Here is a 19869-nt window from a genome sequence, read left to right on the forward strand (position 1 = left end):
TTCAAGGGAAAAAAAAATAAAAATGAACACACACACACACACACACAAAAAAAAAAAAAAAAAAAAAAAAAAAAAAAAGGAAAGAAGAAAAAGAGTGGACTGAGATATTGAATCAAATGGTCAAATTGGAGCTTCACAAAACTATGGGAAAATGGCTCAATTATGGCATTAAATTAACAGACAGTCTAGAATTTCCTTAGACTTAGATAACAACATGTAGACACTCAGGCTCAACCCCACACAAAATTGTAAGATGTATTTTCCTTCTATCTTCTAAATGTATGTAGGATATAATATGGCTCAAAATCTCTTCATAGGAAGGAGGATTTGGATATCCATTTAATCTGCTGTCTGAGCATCTGTATATGCACAGTGCCATTGTTGTGAGATATAACAAGGAACTGAAACAACCTTGATCTCTTTCAGATATGATCGAAACTCATAAGAGCAGAACTTGACCATTTTACTGTCAATGAACTTCAAAGCAACTCCTTTTGCGACTCTTCTTTTTCCATATCTAGATCTTGTCAGCATTTCAACTGCATTTTAAATTTTACAATAGTTTAATGTCAGCTCATTTTCAAGTAATAATGAAACAAAGTGTTACTGAAACTACTTCAACAACAAATGTAAGAGCCAATTTATTTATTTTTTTTTTTTAAAGAATCCCATCACTTGCTATACTTGTCATAGAGTCAAAGAATATCCTGAGCTGGAAGGGACCCATGAGGATCAATTTGTGCAGGAAAACCAAGCATGAACGACATCCTCCCAAACATTATCAACTGGAGTGCAACATTCACAACTCCTAAAACTAGCAAAGCCCACTAGTTGTTAGAGAAAGAGATACTTATGCATTTCATAGAAAGTTGTGTTTCCGTTTAATGTGCAAAAGGCAGTAACATGACTTCAAATGAAAAATGAAACATGCAACCATCAGAAGAAGAAAGTCAGCTTTGTTAAATTGCTCAGCACAGGTTGTCAGGCTAATGATGTAATTATAAGGTCAGCATTGATGTTTTCAGGCCTTGATGCTTCCAGAAATGTACTGTTGCCAACAACTGCAAATAATCTGGGGGCTTCTCCATCTGAGAATGAAGAAATACCTGTGAATAAGCATAGTAGAGGAAAGTGGGCCTGAAAGGAACAGCTCACTTTTCCACTGTTCAGACTTGAAGATGGCATGAGGTGGACATGTCCCCTCATTCCCATGCAGCAGAGAGACAGCCTGTAGTGCCTTGGGCAGAAATTGGATGTGGTAAATACTGGACTGGCCTCTTGCTAGAGAGCTAGCAGTACAACAGATTGAATGAGCGCAAGAGCATCTTGCTGACATTTGATTTCCTTCTGAATTTCACATGGCTTTCTCTTTCTTCTAAGTGAGGTTTTTTAAACCACAGAATGTTATTCTGCAAAGGAATGCAGATTAAGTGAAAGCAGCATCAGGAGAAGATAAGGTACTGTCCTTGTCTTTCAGGGACTAATTGCACAGCTTGACTTTCTAACTTGCTAGAATTGCTGAAAAATTCCCTACAGAGGAGAACACAGGATAGAAATTACTGGCAGATTTTTCTGCCTTATTTCTGTATAATAGCATAAAGAAAATCATGATCTAATTATAGACAATGCATTAGTCAAAAAATAGTTGAACAAATTGTTCTTTCTAGTGTATCTGTTAAATCTAAAATACACACACCAGGGAAGATTATTACTGAGGTATTATCACTGCAGGATACCTAAAAAAAGTACTAAAAATAAAATGGAAATACAATCATTTTTAAAATCTTGCCTTTTTGATGTGCAGCTATGCGAAATGCAGTCCTTAAGCCTGGTCTAAGTTGGAGTCAGCCCTACTTCAAGCAAAGGGGTTGGAAGAAATGTTCTTCAAAAGTCCTTCCAACCTGAGTGGTTCAGAGGTTGTATCAAATGCCCACAATTAATAAGGTGATGTCACACTACTTCAAGTCTAAAAATCCAACTCAGGTCTAACAGAGAAAATGGACTTGGAATCAAGTGGAAATGGCTGAAGTTCACCCTGAGCACAACAGCCCATGCCTGTCTTCTGGTTGTTCCATCAGGTTCCAGTTATTTTGCTCTCACTTTTTCCCTAACTCTGAAACAGCACATGGTTTTAATTTTCTCCAGTTTATTTGCAAGCACCAAGTGGATGTGCAGACCCTGAACAGTCCAAATTGTAATGTGGAAGGATTCTGTATGGTAAATTAAAGCAGTCAGAGTGAGAGCAAAAAAGGGAGCCTGTCCTCCCTCTTCCTCATTTCCCTCTGACTCAAACACATCCATGCAAGCAATAGACAACACACTTCCAGTTGCTGAGGGAACTGCTCTCTTCCTCTCCCTCACCCTCCCTCTGAATGCGGTTTTGCTTGCATGTCAGCTGCACACTGCAGAAAACAGATGTTGATGAATTTTAATCTCCTTGATTTCTCCAATGGATTAAACCTCAAATCTCTAAACATCACATCCTTCTTAATGCTGCAGTAAGTAACACGTATATATTGGTTACAGCGATTTACAATTGGAAAGAAAGAAAAAAAAAGCAAAAAACAGTGAAAATGAAACATCTGAAAATCAATCTATGCTGCAAGTGAATTGGGTACAAACATTTTGGATTTCTGTCTCTCACAGCCTCTGCACCCTGCCCAGTGCTGGGGCATGTGCCCCTGGCTGCAGTAACAAAAAATACAGGCACATGGTGCTCTCCACCTACCTGCAAGCCTTCAATGGCCAATTTGAGGATAGATGGTGTAAGCTTGGAGGCTTGCTTGAAGGAGAAGTTGCTCCAGTCTATAATTAGAATGAAGCCATTTATCTGAAGCTCCTGATCTTCGATGAGCACTTCCAAGGACAGTAGAATAGCCCGAAGGATATCTATGAAGGAGTTCCTAAAGAAAAAGCATTAAAAAACAAAAACAAATCAATGGTGGCAGTTATTTTCAAACCTCCAGATAGTGAGCTTTGCTGCAGATGGGGTATGTGTGAAGGATGGAAAATCAATCTTTTCCCGTTGGAATTCTTTTTGAAAAGAAAGTTATTTCAGAGGTGTTACTAAAGTGCTCCAGATCTGAAGCTGACATTCCTCTGCTTGATGTGATAAGTTCTGTTCACTGGTGGACAAAATAAACCATGAATTAAATCATTTTTATTCTTCTGCCATACCTTAACAATAGATTTTAGTTAAGCTACTTTGGGAAAACATTTGTCTGAGGTGAAGTGAAAGAGATTCAGGCTATCAATTTAAATCCCTGCTCCTTTGGATATACTCCACCAGTTTTTTGTTAGCTTTTACTCTTTCCACTTCAAAGAGGAATATCTAAAAAAGAAAATAAGTCCATACAATATTAATATAAATTGTGTGGTTACAAATAGACTGCCTTGTTTCCAATTCATGTAGAAGGAATGATCCCAGTCTTTGCACAACAAGGCCTATCCAAAACAGGTTGCCAAGTGAGGTTGTGAATGCCTCTGCCTGAGGCATTCAAGGCCAGGCTGGATGGGGCTTCGAGCAGCCTGGTCGAGAGGGAGGTGTCCCTGCCTATAGCAGGGGGTTGGAACTATGTGATCTTAATAGTCCTTTCCATCCCAAACCATTCTATGATTCTATGATTCATGACCCCACTACCTCTAATGCTTCTAAAATCTGGATAATTATTTCAGTAACTGCTGCATGGAAACAGTGCACACAAGGCATTTTTTTATAATCCACTGAAGATCCTATGCTTAGAAATTCAAATCTTTATTTAGTTGTCCACATAAATTATTGGATTATCAAAAAATTACTAACCTGTACTTCCCCATACTTTCAGTGGAAATTACTTGCCTGGGAAATACTTTATCCACTTTCCTCAACATGTCACTAATCTGGTTGTCCCCTGCCTAGATCCCTTCCACCTCCCCATATTTGCAGCTTTAAGACACCATGAATGACACAAAGTCAACACAAAGACTTTTTTTTCAGCTGAGTTCGAGACAAGAAAGCAGCATAGAAGTCCTCCAGGTGGGCAGTTTGCAGGCCTGCTGAAGGTTGCTGAATGCAGGGACTGGATAGAAATCAGACAGAGTGCCACTTGAGTCTGAAACCCTCTGCTCCTTAATCTTAAGTCTTTGAGACAGATCATTCAGCTGTGTGACTGATTTGCATCCAAATCATTTTCTATGCATGAGCACAGAACCACTTTCTATTAGTCCATCTCTTTTGTTCATTGCTTAATGTTCCTTTCCCTTTTCCAGCTCCTTCCCCACCCCCTTCCAGTTTAATTCCCTCACAAGAAAAGAGTTTAAAATAAAAAAAAAAGTTAAATAAATTACTATTACACAAAAGGAAATGTATAAGGTACTTTAAAGATTCAGCATGAAGCCTGCTGAAGTGAGCCATTAATGAGTTACAAAAGATTTGCACATGCCCCTGAATTACAAAAGGGAGAAAGAAGGGTAAGGGCCTATCTGCTTTGACTGAATGGGAAGGTACCACAAAAGAGGCTCTTCGAATATCCTGTGGAAAATGGAAAGTTAGCCCAACAGAAGCTAATGGTATGGCACAATAATGTAAAACAAAACTGAGAATGGTTTAGCAGAGGGATTTGGTGGGGAGATCAGCCAAAGGCATAACATGAAAATAAATAAGAAGAAATTACTTAATTATAAGAGGTGTAAGCAGGCTGTGAGAGAATCAAAAGGCTCGGTGGAGTACCAGGGTGCAATGGGAACAATTAAAGGGGATAAAGACATTGCAGGGAAATTAAATGATCTATATGCATGTCTCTGCCACCAGCCATTTTGAAGAGATACATGGAAAATAAAGGTGAGGGACTGTTGGTAAATAAGAAGTCAAATAAGAAACACTGGAAGAATCTCTGAGAAGATAACATCAGTAAAGGTTTTTGATATAATTTGCTCTAAACAATTCAGAACAAGATGTGTTTCAAATATTAGCGCTTAAATTAATTGGATTATTCAGGTGGTTGAAAGTATAAACATGCAGAAATACTGAGAGCTGAAACCATTAAGACTGCCTGAATCCTAGTATCACAGAATGGCCTGGGTTGGAAGGGACCTCAGGGATCATCAAGTTCCAACCCCCTGCCATAAGCAATGTTGCCAACTGCTAGATCAAGTGCTAGATCAGATTGCCTAGGATCTCATCCAGCCTGGCCTTAAACATCTCTGGGGACAGAGCACCCACAACCTCTCTGAGCAACCTGTGCCAGCACCTCACCTTTCTCTCAGTAAAAAACTTCCCCTGATATCTAATCTAAATCTCCTTTCCTTTATTTTAAAACTATTCCCCCTCATCCAATCACTATCCACCTGTGTAAAAAAGTTGATTTGCCTCATTTATATGCTCCCTTCAAACACTGGAAGGCTACAATGAGGTCCCTTTACAGCCTACTCTTCTCCATGCTGAGCAAGCCCAGTTCCTTCAGCCTATCTTCATAGAAGAGGTGCTCCAGCCCTTGGATCATCTTCATTACCCTCCTCTGGACCCTTTCTAAGAGCTCTGTGTCTTTCTTGTGCTGGGGGCCCAAGACTTGGCCCAGATAAGGCCTCACGAGATCTGGATAGAGAGGAACAGTCACCTCCCTTGCTCTGCTGACCATTTCTCTTTTATGGATATCTTTGGCCTTCCAGACTACAAGTGCACAACAACTGGCTCATGTTAAGTTTTTCATCACCCAGAACGCCTAAGCCTTTCTCAGCCAGGCTACTCTCAATTTGTATACATATCTGGTATTAAGCAAAACAAACTGTCACTAAAAATCCTGACTGTCCCACAAGGCAGCAAGCTAACAAAGTTTGGGTCAGTGTCATTTTTTTGGCAGTTGCAGAAAACTCAGTTTTATGTCTCAGAGTGAGTATGTTGTATGAGACTCTTTCCTGTAATACTTCATTTAGAATACTTAAAGGTGGCTTAGTTAAATGTAAATACAGATAAAGGGAATTTCATTACTTGTTACAGACTGACTTGTGATATAAAATTAAAGAATATATCACCTTTTCAATTGAAAAAAGGAGTGAACTTACAAAAACATAGCATAGCATAAGCAGACAAAAGACAAGGGAATAGAAAACTGATATAATGAGTCTATTTGAACAACTAAGAGGAGAAGACATAGTGTACCTCACAAAAAGTCCATAGCAGAGACAGAATAACATTTAATATGTTGCAGAAATGACATGACTATGACTTGCTTTGTTCCCTCTCCACATTAAATCACCTGTGGAGAGCAGAAATGCCTCCTATGCTTTGTCATGGTTTTATGATTTTTGGTTATCGGTACTCCACATCATAACATCATGTAGTACACTGGAAGTTAAAATGTTAATGCTCCAGTTTTGGGTACCCAGCCCAGAAGAGAAGGAGAACTACATACCCCAGAAGACTTTGCTGTGTTGTTATCATTTCTGCTCAGGGTAACAGATATAATGCCTTGGTAGCTCATCTGACCGCTCTCTTTTCTTCCTCAAGCTCTCCTCCCTGCTGCTCAGCTGGACTGCGCATCTCACCTCGGTGTTATGGTAAGGCCTATCCACCTTTTGGATGCTCTCTCACATTATATTTGATTTATTAGCTTCAATTCTGATTATATTGTATAGTTGTTCTTGCATTCTGATACCATATTTAGTAAATTAGTTTGCTTCTCCTCAAATCATTGCCATTGTTTTTAATTATTTTGGGGTCCCCTGTTTCCCTTTTCCAGAGGCGCAGATTCATGAAGTCCCTCTGCCCTGCTACTTGAGGAACTGGGCTGAACCAGCCCGTAAACAAGCTTCTAGCTGGGGGACAAGTTGTCGCTGTGCTGCCAGTAGTATTTCTACTGACATTGAAAAGCATGAGAGGTAGTGGAAAGAAGGAGCAGAAAAATACGATCAGATTACCTCGAATTATCTGAGCTAACCAAAACTGAAGTAGCTATAAGGAAAGATTTAGAAAGGAAGATATGAACAACACTAAATATCATAGAATTGTTTGAATTGGAAAGGGCCGTTAAATATCATCTTGTCCAATTCCCCTGCAGTGAACAGGGGCACCTGCAGCTAGATCAGGTGCTCACAGCCTGTTCCAACCTGACCTTGAATCAGTGCTGGGAGAAGGAAAGAAAGAATTTGAATTGTTCCCACACACAGGCAAAATATGGTATGCATGGAAGAACCCTTGGAATCTAGTCAGTGTTGGCTTTTGAAGTCAGTGTATGCATTGGTTCATAACAAGTCCTCGCACCCTTTTGATGAAAAAAAGCCCCATGTATGAGCTGTACAGGACTCAGAACAGACACTGGCTGGAGAATAACTAGGAAGAATAACTGCAAAATGAAGAATCGTGAATAAACGTAGTGACTCACTTGACTAATCATGCACCAGAGAAGATGAACAGCTGAGCAAAGGAGCTCACAGCTGTCTCATGTGCTGAAAAGCACTTGTCTCATCTGTGTGAGATGTGAGTAGCGTATATGAACACAGAAATTAGCAAGACTTGTCAAAGATTTACAAAGCAAATGGGCTACATTCACAGCAAATGTTCATAGCAAATATTTTTACCAGCCATGGGTAACTTTCTCTGTAGAACAATACAAAGCTATTTGAAAATATTAGCTGCGAAAAATATCAATAATTCCCTGGTTCCCAACAGGAGAAATTCTATACACAACAACATGAGAATTTTTTCTTATACTATAGGACACAACCACTTTCTTTGTCATAACAAATAACAGATTTTTTATTTTTTTGTAGATGTAGAATCTGTGGATGTGAAATTCCTATTGAGTGAAACTCCTGCTTTTTAGTGAACAGATAGAGCTGACAAATGAAATCCGCAAATAACTTTATATCCAGGATAAGAGGCTGGATAGAGAAGTGTAATGATGGTTTTTTCCTGTGGAAACACTTAGTCCAGCAATGTACTGTGTGCAACGAATCGAATAGATTAAGATGAGGCCTGTACTATGTTTAACAGCATTAGAAATTCACTGCTTAGTGTATAACTGAATGGAGGCCAGTCACAGAAATCTGGCTGGCTTTGAATTCATCTTTGGAGCAAGCTGTACGCCTCTGCCATTGCCAATGATGGAGAAATGGACAAGCTTTCAGGAAAAAAAAAACCTGCATTAGTTTATTCTTTTATCATCCAAAAATTGCCTGTTAGTGGCTTTCTTAAAGATTCAGAAATATTCACCATGTTACGTTTCTGCCTCAGGTTCTTCTGTATACAAGTGTTTTGCCTACACCTACTTCAATTGAACTCCATAGCAACCAATAAATCCTGAAATGCATGCTTTGCATCCAAGCCTGTCTTACAAATCTCCTCCTATGTACATACACTTATTCATATTGTGGGCTCGCTTGCAGATGAGTACTTTGTCCCTGATGTTAATGTGACTGCACAACGACCCTTTCTTATGTGCATCTCAGCTAAGAAACAGGGACCTCCATAGCCTCTGTACTTTGTGGCTGGGAGTGCAGTGGATGGAACTCTTCAGACCCCCGGCATGACCAGTTTCTACCAAAGGGACCCACATGAGGAAAATGAGAGGTGAAATCCACTCTTCCCTTTGCTTATTAAGTAAAAAACTGGCACTATATTACAATCCTCTGCAAATTAATAGAAGTCCTGCACTACCACCTTTAAACATATCCACAAAAACAGTATTACAGAGCAACTGCAGTAATGTGAATGGATAGTCTCAAATACAATTTCCCCTGGAGTGACCATGAGAAGAGTGCATTTGTGCTGATTTCAGGTTAGTGATATCTACTGCTGGGGATTTAGGAGATAACACATGGGAAAAAACTGATGGTTACAGCTTAAGATACTGTCTCAGATCATTCTGATTTCACAAGTGTTGGGAGGACACTGTTTCTTCAAAGCATAATTGTAGTAATGATGAAACAAGAATGCTGTCACATGAATAGCTTGTGGTTAGAAGCATTAGGATTGGTGACTTCAGCTGTTTAGTTTATTCTGTGTGATTGCATAGCCTTCTCTTATTGCCTCCAGCACTACAATCCATTCTTGAATTACACTATGTTATTTGCTCAATTTCTTGCATCGTTGTGTTCCACAAGTTAATTTTTCATTACAGAAAAGGACTTTCTTTTGAACATTATGAAGCTACTGTCTAACTGCAGAAAGAAATTATACAGGTCCTTTGTTCTATTATTATAAGAGGGTACAAATGACATTACTGATTAAGTGTCTATTGAATCATTTTTTCTCTATATAATTCTACCTGTATTTCAGCTACTTCTTTAGCATCTTTCCATTTTAAATAGTCCTGGACTTTTTGTTCTGTCCTGATATGATTACCTCATTCATTCATAACTCTAATGAATTCCTTCTACTGCTCTTTTTTTGGGGGTTGGTGCATTTTTTATATTCCCTTGTTTTGAGATAATACAATGTAAATTGAATTCAGCATCCAAGGTGAGTTTGGAATATCATACATAAAAGAATGTTATCTTTTCCTATTTATTCTCTGTCTCATTCTTAATTCAGACTAACATCTTATTAACTTTTCTGACCACCATCGCACAGTAAGTACACTTCTTAATTGTGCTGTCCATAATGACTTGATTTTTTTTCTTGAAAGGCTAACAGTAATTGAAAACCCAGAAGAAACTGCATATAGATAAGAGAGAATGAAGGATCTGCATACAAGATGTGGCCACATATTAAATCCAATGCTCTTGCAGTGACTTAGACTTCATTGGGTTTTATCTTTCTTCATAATGAATGTTGCTTTTCTAGGTTATTCCCGTTGTTTTCCACATTTTTTGCTAATTTTTACTAACCTACAACATTTTCTTTTCTTTTTTTTTTTTTTTTTTCTCATTTCACCGTTCTGTACTGGAAAAATTACTGTTGCAGGATATCTTTTTGCCACTTACAGATCCTGTTATCTACATGAAATTTCAGGGACACTTGTACATGCAAGACAAGAATTCACTGGAATATCTGTTAGTATATATACATATATATACATAAATATATATATATATTTTTATTCACAAAAATATTTTTATACTGCAATTCTCCAAAAGAATTTTGATAAGCTAACTAAATGGCATGTTTACATACTTTACCTCAGACAATTCCAACAAAATTATTTAATTGGCCCTTTGGTTTGCAAGCAGTCACAGCAGACCTCAATGAGGACTAGATCAAACAGTAGAGTTAAAATCAAATAACACTGATTGCAAATGCATACACATTATGAAAGCATTGAGTTCAGAATTACAAAGGTTATATTATTGCTTATGCATATTCAAACACTGAGTACGTGTGGAGTATGGGTACCCTGGCTACCCTGGGCAGCCTGGTGTAGTATTAAATGGGGAGGTTGGTGGCCCTGCATGTGGAAGGGGGGTTGGAGATTCATGATCCTTGAGGTCCCTTCCAACCCTGGCCATTCTGTGATTTTGTGAAAAGTATTCATTAAACCAGAGACCTCTGAATAATGTAGCAGAATGCCTGAAAGTTCATTCCAAACTTGCTTCCTTCTCTGTGTTGAAAAGCTTAGTTATTCAGCTGAGAAGCAGACTCCTTCTCTGTGCTTGAATTTGCAGGTAATTAAGTTTCAGCTGATCACTACAAGCTAATGAACACAAAAGGAAAGCACGAAGTCACCCCTCTCCTTCTAGTGCCTAACCTGAAGTCCCCGTGAAGCCTAAGGTTTAAGGATGGTCCACATCCATTTCCTATCACTAAAGTTACAGGTAGTATAAATTTGGAATGCCTGACAAATGAGAATCAAAACTTGCCTGAGAGAACTGCTCATATTTTGAAAAATATTCTGTTGGTGGATCCCTTTTTGAAAATAGAATTGGCTCTACAGAACAAAACACACTGGAAGAAATTTGTGAACAAAACAATCAGGAACATTAACGTTTCCAGACTTAACAATGCTTCTCCAGAAAAAATGGCATTTTATGTGTCATAATATAGAGGATGATGTAAAAGAATCATATTACTAAAAAACTTGGAGCCCTGTCTATAGAACAGCAAGAAAAGACTGATGAAGCCATGTAGGACATCATCATCAAATGAAAATAATCAAAGCTGAGTCTCTTCAGAGATATTGGTTAAGAGAAATGTCAGAAGGAATGGGAAGAAAAAGTTGCAAAAAGTAGAAACACAAGCATGTCTTAGTAAACTCTTCAAATGGTTATTAAATCAGGAAAAAGTATATACCTATTTCATGCTGTACCTGAATCTAGGCAAAGAAAGTAGCAAAGTTTAAAAATATGTACAAAAGAGATGTCAATCACAAAAAGCTATAAATTATTTCAGTTGAAGCTCCTGAGGGCCAGTAAAAGACAGACGTGAAAATATTCTAAGATTTTCTTATAAGCAAATTGAAAAGATGTGTCAAGAGCTACATATCAAAGAGGTTTCCCACTGGAACAATAGACAACTTTGATACTGCTGACAAGATGAAGGAACTTGATATTATTGATATAGAAAAGATCATTGGGGAACTCGAAACAGATGCTATAAAGATTCATGATAGTCCAGAAAAAATGTTATTTGCAGATTTCCTCAAAGATAAAGGAAAAAATTGAAAAAAATCACAATCATGGCTCAAGTGAGGAGAGAAGGACTAGAAAAAAAATGAAATAGGTGCTTGGGATTGTGACACTGTCAGACACAAAAAAACTGATTTGCACAGTTATGCTGAAGATTATACAGAGTCCCATGAAGACCAAGAAAAACAGGCAGTTTTCATCCTAGCCACTTTTGAATGGATCATACTTTATGGAAAATCACAGGAGAAAGTGAAGAAATTAGCAGCCATCTTCATTTCCCCCTAAGAGCACAGAATATTTTTTTCCAGAAATCCACTGAAAATATAAACAAGACAGAGCAGTAGAAGACTCCAGACTTCATCAAATCTTTAACAAGATGTAAAATCTGATGCAAGAATGATGAGTCAAATTTGTTACCAGTGGAATTAGAAAAAAAAGTTGTGCCTTCTTACTAATATTCTCCAGATTTGTCACAGACTTCACTAGGCATTCAGACCTCTGTGACAAAAGCAGCTGACAGTAGTTGTTATGGGTGAACTGAATTCCACTGACACAACTATTCAGTTGGACAACCAAGAAAATAGGTGACATAACCCAATGAATCTTATGACTAATAAGTAGAAATCAAAGTGGAAAATATCAGTCTGGATCACAGCATATTGTAGGAGAATTCTTAGGAGCTGGTGTTGAATTAAATTATACAGACAGTATGAAAGGTATGAGTGACAACTGCTACTGTAAGAACACCAGTGAGTGAGGCATGTCTTTTTTTGAAGAGGAAATACTGAAATCAAGTATATTCAGCTCTTTAATGGTCTTTTATGAAGTGTTATTTTGTATGAATGACAGCAATAGAGCAAAAGAGTTCAGCCTAAAGGAAGATAAAGATCTTTTCCAGTGGATTTTACTACCACTATATAAAGTAATAGTGATAAGTGTAACAAAAATTATTCTAATCCAGAAAGAGGCACAACCACATCCTGCTTTACAAGTGAGGAAGTAAGCTGTCCTTGGGTATATGGGATTTCTTAGACACCTCTTTAGGTCTTGAAGATGCAAAATATGGCTTTCCGAGAGAATTTCAAGAAAGGAAAATTTAAAAAAAATAAAAATAAAAATTTAGCTTAGAAGGCCTCTCTACCATGCAATGTCCACAAGCCTAGTGGACATTTTTCCAAATCAACAATGTGTGCAAACTAATGAGACTGATCCAGTTCATTTAGAAACACAACTATGTTCAGACTGGCTTTCTCAAAACAGATGAGGTAATTGCAGGACAAAAATGTGAAATTCCAGCTTGCAGAGAAAAATTAGAACAGTCACAGTTCCTTTTATCTTTTCTCAAAATGACCACTGTAGAAGATCAGCAGACAAAAATGGGCTGTTGTCAATTTTTAAGTATGAGTTCAAATATCATAATCACAAAAGGAAAAATAAAACACATTTAAAACTCACACCAGTTCTCTATAGTTTCTTAGTACTTAGTTTTCTCAGAATGCTGTGCTTTGGTACATTATTTCCCCTTAAAAAAAAAAAATAAGAAAAAAAAAAAAAGACAATCTACCTGGAGCATTTACTCAATAGTTTTACCTGCATATTTTACCAGGATTTGACTTATTCCATCATCTAGTATCAAAAGACATTGTCCTGGATGGCTGGATGTGTTGCCTATTGATAGCTGCAGTGTACAGTAGTTGTTTAAATTGAGAATTCAAAGAAATTAGAAATGAGATGAAGCCTAGCATTGGTACGGAGAAAGGAGGGCTAGCTTGAGTTTCTTATGTCTTATGATGTTTCTTATGCATGATGCCAGCATGTTTTTTCAGTACATGCAAGCACCTCCCTGTAGGGTACATATTAGTGTGGTTTTTGCCTTGGAAAAGTAATGTGATGTTATTTTGGCAGACTATGAGATTTTCTCTAGATTTGCCAGTGAAAAAAAATATATTGTTTACAAACTACTAAAAATCAGTTAAACTGAAACAGAATCATGTGCTAATTGCAACACTGGGGATTCTGAAAGAAAAGTTTCATTAATTTCTTGCTACAGAAGGCATCAGCAATCTCCTAAATTGTTCAACTTCTGTACAATGGAGCATACAATACATATGGATAAAGAAATTTTTTTACAGCACTTCTTTATACTGTTCCATTATAAATAATTACACACACAGCAAAATGTGAAACAAATACAAAAAATTATAGATAGATAACTTTTTTGTGGTTTTGAATTAAATTCACACTGATGTCCTGCCTCATTTCTCTTTGGAAGGAGGCCATCTCTGGAGCCGGATGGCGAAAGCAACCAGGATCTCTACTAAAAGCATGAAGAGTAACAATCATAGACAACAGGAAAAGAATCAGTAGATATCATCACAGCAAAGCAGCAAAGTCTAGTAACATGGCCTGGAGAAAAATACAGAAGGAAAATTTCAGTACTAAAGGTATGTGTGGAAATCTTGAGCAAAGATGTCATCCCTTAGTCTGTACTTCTTTTCTGAAAAACAGTTGCATACAGAACAAGTTTGTTTCCAAAGAAACTCATTATATTTTTTCATCTATTCCTTCCCATTAAGAACAGCATACAGACAAAACCTTATAAAAATAGAAAGTCACCATTAGTCTTCCTAGAGATCTAATGGGTTGTCATCTCGATGTTAAGAAAGTCAGGGAGTGGGTGTTGCCATTAACATACTCTGTTTCACCGGAAGAAATGCAACTTGAAGTCTATTTTTAAAATGTGCAAAGCCTACTTTTCAGGATATGGCACTGTACACATTTGCACCATAACTGATAATTGGAAAATGTAATATATTGGAGCTGCAATTTCATACTATAAAAAAATTGCAGGGTTTGTTAATAAATTACATCTACATCAGGTGACACTTTTTTCCTCTGTTATTATAGAACCATAGAATCATAGAATCATAGAAATTCTCGGGTTGGAAAATACCTTAAAGATCATTGAGTCCAACCACAACCTAACCAAACTACCCTAGCAACCCTCTGCTAAATCATGTCCCTGAGCACCACATCCAAATGGTTTTTAAACACATCCTGGGATGGTGACTCAGCCACCTCCCTGGGGAGCCTATTCCAGTGCTTAACAACCCTTTCTGTAAAGAAGTTTTTCCTGATATCCAACCTAAACCTCCTTTGGTGCAACTCGAGGCCATTTCCCCTCGTCCTGTCACCTGTCACCAGTAAGAAGAGACCAACCCCGCCCTCAATGTAAGCACCTTTCAGATATTGGAAGAGAGCAATAAGGTCTCCCCTCAGCCTCCTTTTCCCCAGACTGAACAGCTCCAGTTCCATCAGTCTTTGCTCGTAGGCCATACTCTCCAAGCCCTTCACCACCTTGTTGCCATTTTTTGGACCTGCTCCAGCACCTCAATGTCCTTTCTGTACTGAGGTGCCCAAAACTGAACACAGTACTCGAGGTGAGGCCTCACCAGTGCTGGGTACGGGGGCAGGATGACTTCCCAGTCCTGCTCACCTCACCATTCCTGATACAAGCCAGGATGCCATCAGCCTTCTTGGCCACCTGGGCACACTGCTGGCTCATATTCAGCCGACTGTCCATGAGTATGCCGAGGTCCCTTTCCATCAGGCAGCTTTCCAGCTGGGCCTGATTCCGTCATTGACTTTTAACTGGCTTATGGTGGCTCCCAGGATTATCTGTTCCATAACCTTCCCTGTCACAGAGGTGAGGCTGATAGGTTTGTAGCTACCAGGATCATCTTTCCGTTTTGTTTTTTTTTTTTTTAAGATGGACATCATTTTTGCCAGTCTCCAATCCACCAGCACATTCCTTTTTATGCAAGACTGTTGAAGGATGATGGAGAGTGGCTTGCCAACCACATCCCAGTTTTTGAAGCGGGAAATTAGTCAGAAAAGAATCATTCTTATAGATCTAATCACAGTCTTAACAGCAGCAGAATTCATTTGTTTTAAGGCAGCTGCAGTACATATATCTCTTTAGCCAATCATTCGACTTCACGAAAACGCAACTAAAAAAATCCTACTGCAATATCGTAGACAAAGTACAAGTGATGAAGCCTCTGCAAAATGAACCCAGTGTGCTGTGGTTTGTTTTGCTTGAAAAAGAAAAAATGAACAATTTTAAACTAAACCAAAATAAAAAACCACATACGCACACAAAGTAGAGTGCTTTGAGTTGCTCTGTGGTTTTGGTTCTTTTTTCCCCTGATCTGTCAGAAATCAACATTCTTCCATTATTCAGCTCATTCAGCTTTGGCTGATATTTTGCAGTCATAGAATAACAGAATCATGGAATGGCCTGGGTTGAAAAGGACCACAGTGATCACCTAGTTTCAATCCCCCGGCTATGTGCAGGGTCACCAACCACTAGACCAGGCCACCCAGAGCCACATCCAGCAATGTTAGTATTAGCTACATTGCTGAACAGTCAAGTAAATGCTCGGCTTTCTTTTCTGCAGAAGCAGTATATTAACCTATGAGGTATGCAAGCAAATATCTAATATAAAGAACATGAATAGTCTCAGTGCTGCATTTTATTTCCATAGTTGAATTCATTGAAATTGCTCACATGTATGTTTGTATATCTGTTGCTGAATCAGGTATTATAAAAATTGTTTGTCTTCACTGTTTGGGAATGCATGAACCCTTTAATATACGCATTTTGTGTGGAAAAATAAATAGGTCAACCATGCATTTTTCTAACTCATTTTCATGAAAGTTAAAGTCAGAAATTAGTATTTAAATTCACCTATTCTGACCTAGTCATGTGCACAAGTTTTACTGATGGCCCTACAGTAGGATTAAAGGCATGAATTAGGCCATTTTACATCCAGAAAGAAAAAAAAAAAAGAAAAAAAAGAAAAAAAAAAAGAAAAGAAAAAAAACCAAAAACTTTATGGCACAATACACTGCTGGAAGAACAAGGCAAGATGGGCCCTTTTGTAAGAAGGGCATTGATGAAAGCCTTCCTCCCCTCTGCCTGGCCACAGTCCTTCATTTCTGTTCTGTCCCAGTCCCCCATTCCCATGGAGGACATAACTATAAATCACACCTGTTTTGTGGTAATAGAGCTGATTTAAGAGGTAATTCATCTGGAATTGCTCTTATTCACTCAGTTCACTTACTTTTGACTGCAGCAAGTCCTATTTTGTCTCAGCACTTCAAATAAGAGAGTGACCAAAGAAAGGATAGGACTAGTAAAAATGACCACCAGTGACTGCAGATTTGGTCCTGAAGCCTTGGCTGACTTCTAGTATGATTATTTCCATTTCTCCTGATGGTTTTTTTTTGTTGTTGTTGTTGTTTGGTTGTTTTTTGTCCTGTTATCCTGTCTTGCTCACAAGGAAGCAACTGAGACATTTATACACAGCTTTGGCCAAGTTTAGGCAGTAGCCATAAGATTTATTTTCCAGCATGTCATTGGGAGAAGGGAGTTTCTTCAGTGAGAAAAAAGCAGCCAAATGGTTTGTCCTATTCTCCATGGTGTAAGAGCTGCATCTGACCTGAAGTCTGTCTGCAGTTTGGATCTAGTTCCAGTTTCCTTCTGTATCTTTCTGGAATCACGATTAAGGAAGTAGTGTGACCCATTGGAAACGCTATTTCTTCCATGTCACCAATTAGGTTTTGACCTTCCCTCCCTGGAATTCTCTCCATCAGGCCCAGAATGCACTCCTTGACTGGGATGCAGCCAGCTATAGGCTGTCTGATGGAATAGAGCTTTGACAGAGAGGGATTTGGAAGAGGCCTTAGAAGTGCTGCTTTAAATTCAGCCTCTTGCTCTTGGTCTCACCTGAGCTGTGTCACATACCATGCCTGGCATGGACTCTGATTGTCCATACCCTCATCTGGAGGTTATCCTCCCACCTGACCTTGGCTTTGACCAATCCCTATAGCCCTGCCCAGCCCTTCTAAGACGTATCTGATCCCAGTTTCCTTCACCAGCTCCCCGAGCTGCATCCAACCTTGTCCTGTCCCCAGGGAGATGCCTAATGCCCAGTTCCTGGTGGGGCAGTGGGACCGGATGAGGAGCCAGGCCCTGACCTGAGTCCCTGTGGTTCCCCACTGTTTCCAGCCCTCAGGGAGATCCCTTCTTCATTTAAGGAAGGAAGTCAGTGCTGCTTTTCTCTTGTCTGTGTTGATTTTCTAAGGACCTGACAGCAAAAAAAAATGCACAAATTCACATGCAAGACTGATTTGGTTGCAAGTGAGCACAAATTGACCAGTAGTAATTCAATTTCTTTTTAAATACATCATGCCATAAGCACTCACCCAGCTCAATAGCCATGGTGCATGATGACCAAACAAGAGTTTGGTGCAGCTATATTAAAAGTCTGTGCATGTAACTGCTTGCATTTTATCACATTTGACAATTGTCTGTAGGTTACCTTCTATGTTAATTTAACCTTTGCTATTCAAATCTTGTCTCTCACTGGTTCTGGTATAGTTGACTGAGACAGCATATTAAACTCCTTAAAGTTCAAACCCACTCCATTAAGAAAGCATTTCTGATGCGGTAGGTCTGAAAGTATTTCTGTTGTGTTAGTTCCGGACGTATTCAAGAGGCATATTTAAGATCTCAGAGACTACTTACTCATCTATGCTAGAAACATTCCCCAGTGTAGTTCACAGTTAAGATGAAGGCAGCTCTGCAGTAGTTAAGTGTGTTTGGCTGTAGGAATGCAGTAGGTCCAGAAAAAAGCTCTGAAAATTCTCTTTGTGCTGCTCAGTGGCATCCAACAGAACAGGCCGTGGGGTTCTTATGTTGGCTGGAGCATCCTATCCATGAACATGCAGCCATCACAATGGCTGCACGAAATGTTTCATGCAACAGCCAAACTCAGTTCTTCAGAAATGTCCATGGAAAATCCCAGTACCTTCAAAAGTAAAACAGTCATATGAAAGTCCCAGTCTCCCTAACCTCATCTGCACATTCTTCCTGGCAGACTACTTGCTCACTGATAGATTCCTTAATTCTTAGAACTTCTTTTACTGCACTCATGACAGGAAACCCCTATCGGATGACTATTTCTAGATATAGGCACAGCAACCTGTACATAAAGATATAGGCACAGCAACCTTTACACAGAAGTAGAATACTCACATTACTTAGTGATTTCAAACAGTTTCTAATCCAGCAAGAGGACTCCAACATATACAGCTGGAGCTTTGCAGCCATTCTGTTTCCTATAGTGTACCAAGAATGGGAGGCACAGCTCCGTCATAAGAAACGTTGACACTGGAACATTATTAAACAACAAAAACATCCATTTTCAAGTAAAACAGAGGCATAAAACACCCAGCATGTACTCAGAATCACAGAAGGGAAAAATTGCTTTTACACAATATCTTTTATATATGATAGACCATTGTACTTTATATACTGCAGCTTACTGATATAATCTTTATGTTCTTAAACTGCAAGATATCTTAAAGCGTCTTCAGAGTTTATCCTCTTCAGAGGCTTTTTCCAAAGGCAAATTAATCCTAGAAATAAGGGATAAAAAGTGACCTGACAGCATCTCGTACATGTCCTACAATGCGTCATCAGAAATAGTCTGGATTTGTCTGACTTCTTCAGTAAAAAATCCAGTAATAAAAAGTTCACAGGCTGCCTCAATTACTTATTCAAGTCCTGAAGCATTTTAATCACCGCACAATGTTTGCTAATCTTCAGAGATCTTGTTCTGGTTTTCTGAAGATTACTTAATTTGCTTTTGTTCTGCATTCCTAATGAGATGGTCAATAGCTTGCCACTACCACCTTTCACTAAGGTAAACGTTTATTTATAAAGGGAAGATTTCATCCCATTTCTTCTCACTGCCTTTAGCTGTTCCTACATTGTCCTATTTTCCAGATTTCTTGTTCTATTATTCATTTCCTGGTTTAGCTCTTATTGCACATTGTGCCAGTACTTTGATTGCAGTTCTGTTGAGGGGAGTAATGTTGAATGGCTGCTGGTGTCCTGCAGACAGCTTTCCAGCTAATAAACTTCTTTCTCAGTGGCATTACCTTGCTGAACTGTTCCATTTGTAGTCCAAAATTTCCCTCAAAATCTTTTCCTGTGTAGTCAGTATTATCTCCATTAATTGACCATGGACACCTTTTTTAACAAACCAAGAGGTGAGAGATCTCAGTAGAGCCACAATTAAACTAGTAACAACAGGTATGTCTGATGTCTTAAAAGGCTTGCTGGCCTTTAACACAGTCTACATCTGACACGCTTTTTTGTTGGTTTTTTTTTTAATGTTAATCTTCCATGTTATGATGAACTTAAAAAAAATGAGTTTTATAAAATATTCTCTGAAAGGAAGTGAATGCACATAGAATCAT

At 38.5% G+C, this 19869-nt stretch overlaps 1 protein-coding gene across 1 annotated transcript in view; it reads right to left on the reverse strand.

Annotated features, from left to right (window-relative positions):
- Nucleotides 1–19869, reverse strand: part of CLVS1 (clavesin 1) — a gene marked incomplete at both ends in the record, with an annotated part of 83794 nt that overhangs the window by 55639 nt on the left and 8286 nt on the right. Inside the window, one exon of the mRNA XM_079533658.1 lies at nt 2729–2903. Coding sequence (XP_079389784.1) covers nt 2729–2903 — 175 coding nt within the window. The remainder of the gene's footprint in view (nt 1–2728; nt 2904–19869) is intronic.

This window comes from Tetrao urogallus (genome assembly GCF_951394365.1).
Source record: "Tetrao urogallus genome assembly, chromosome: 3".
Classification (NCBI taxonomy): Eukaryota; Metazoa; Chordata; class Aves; order Galliformes; family Phasianidae; genus Tetrao; species Tetrao urogallus.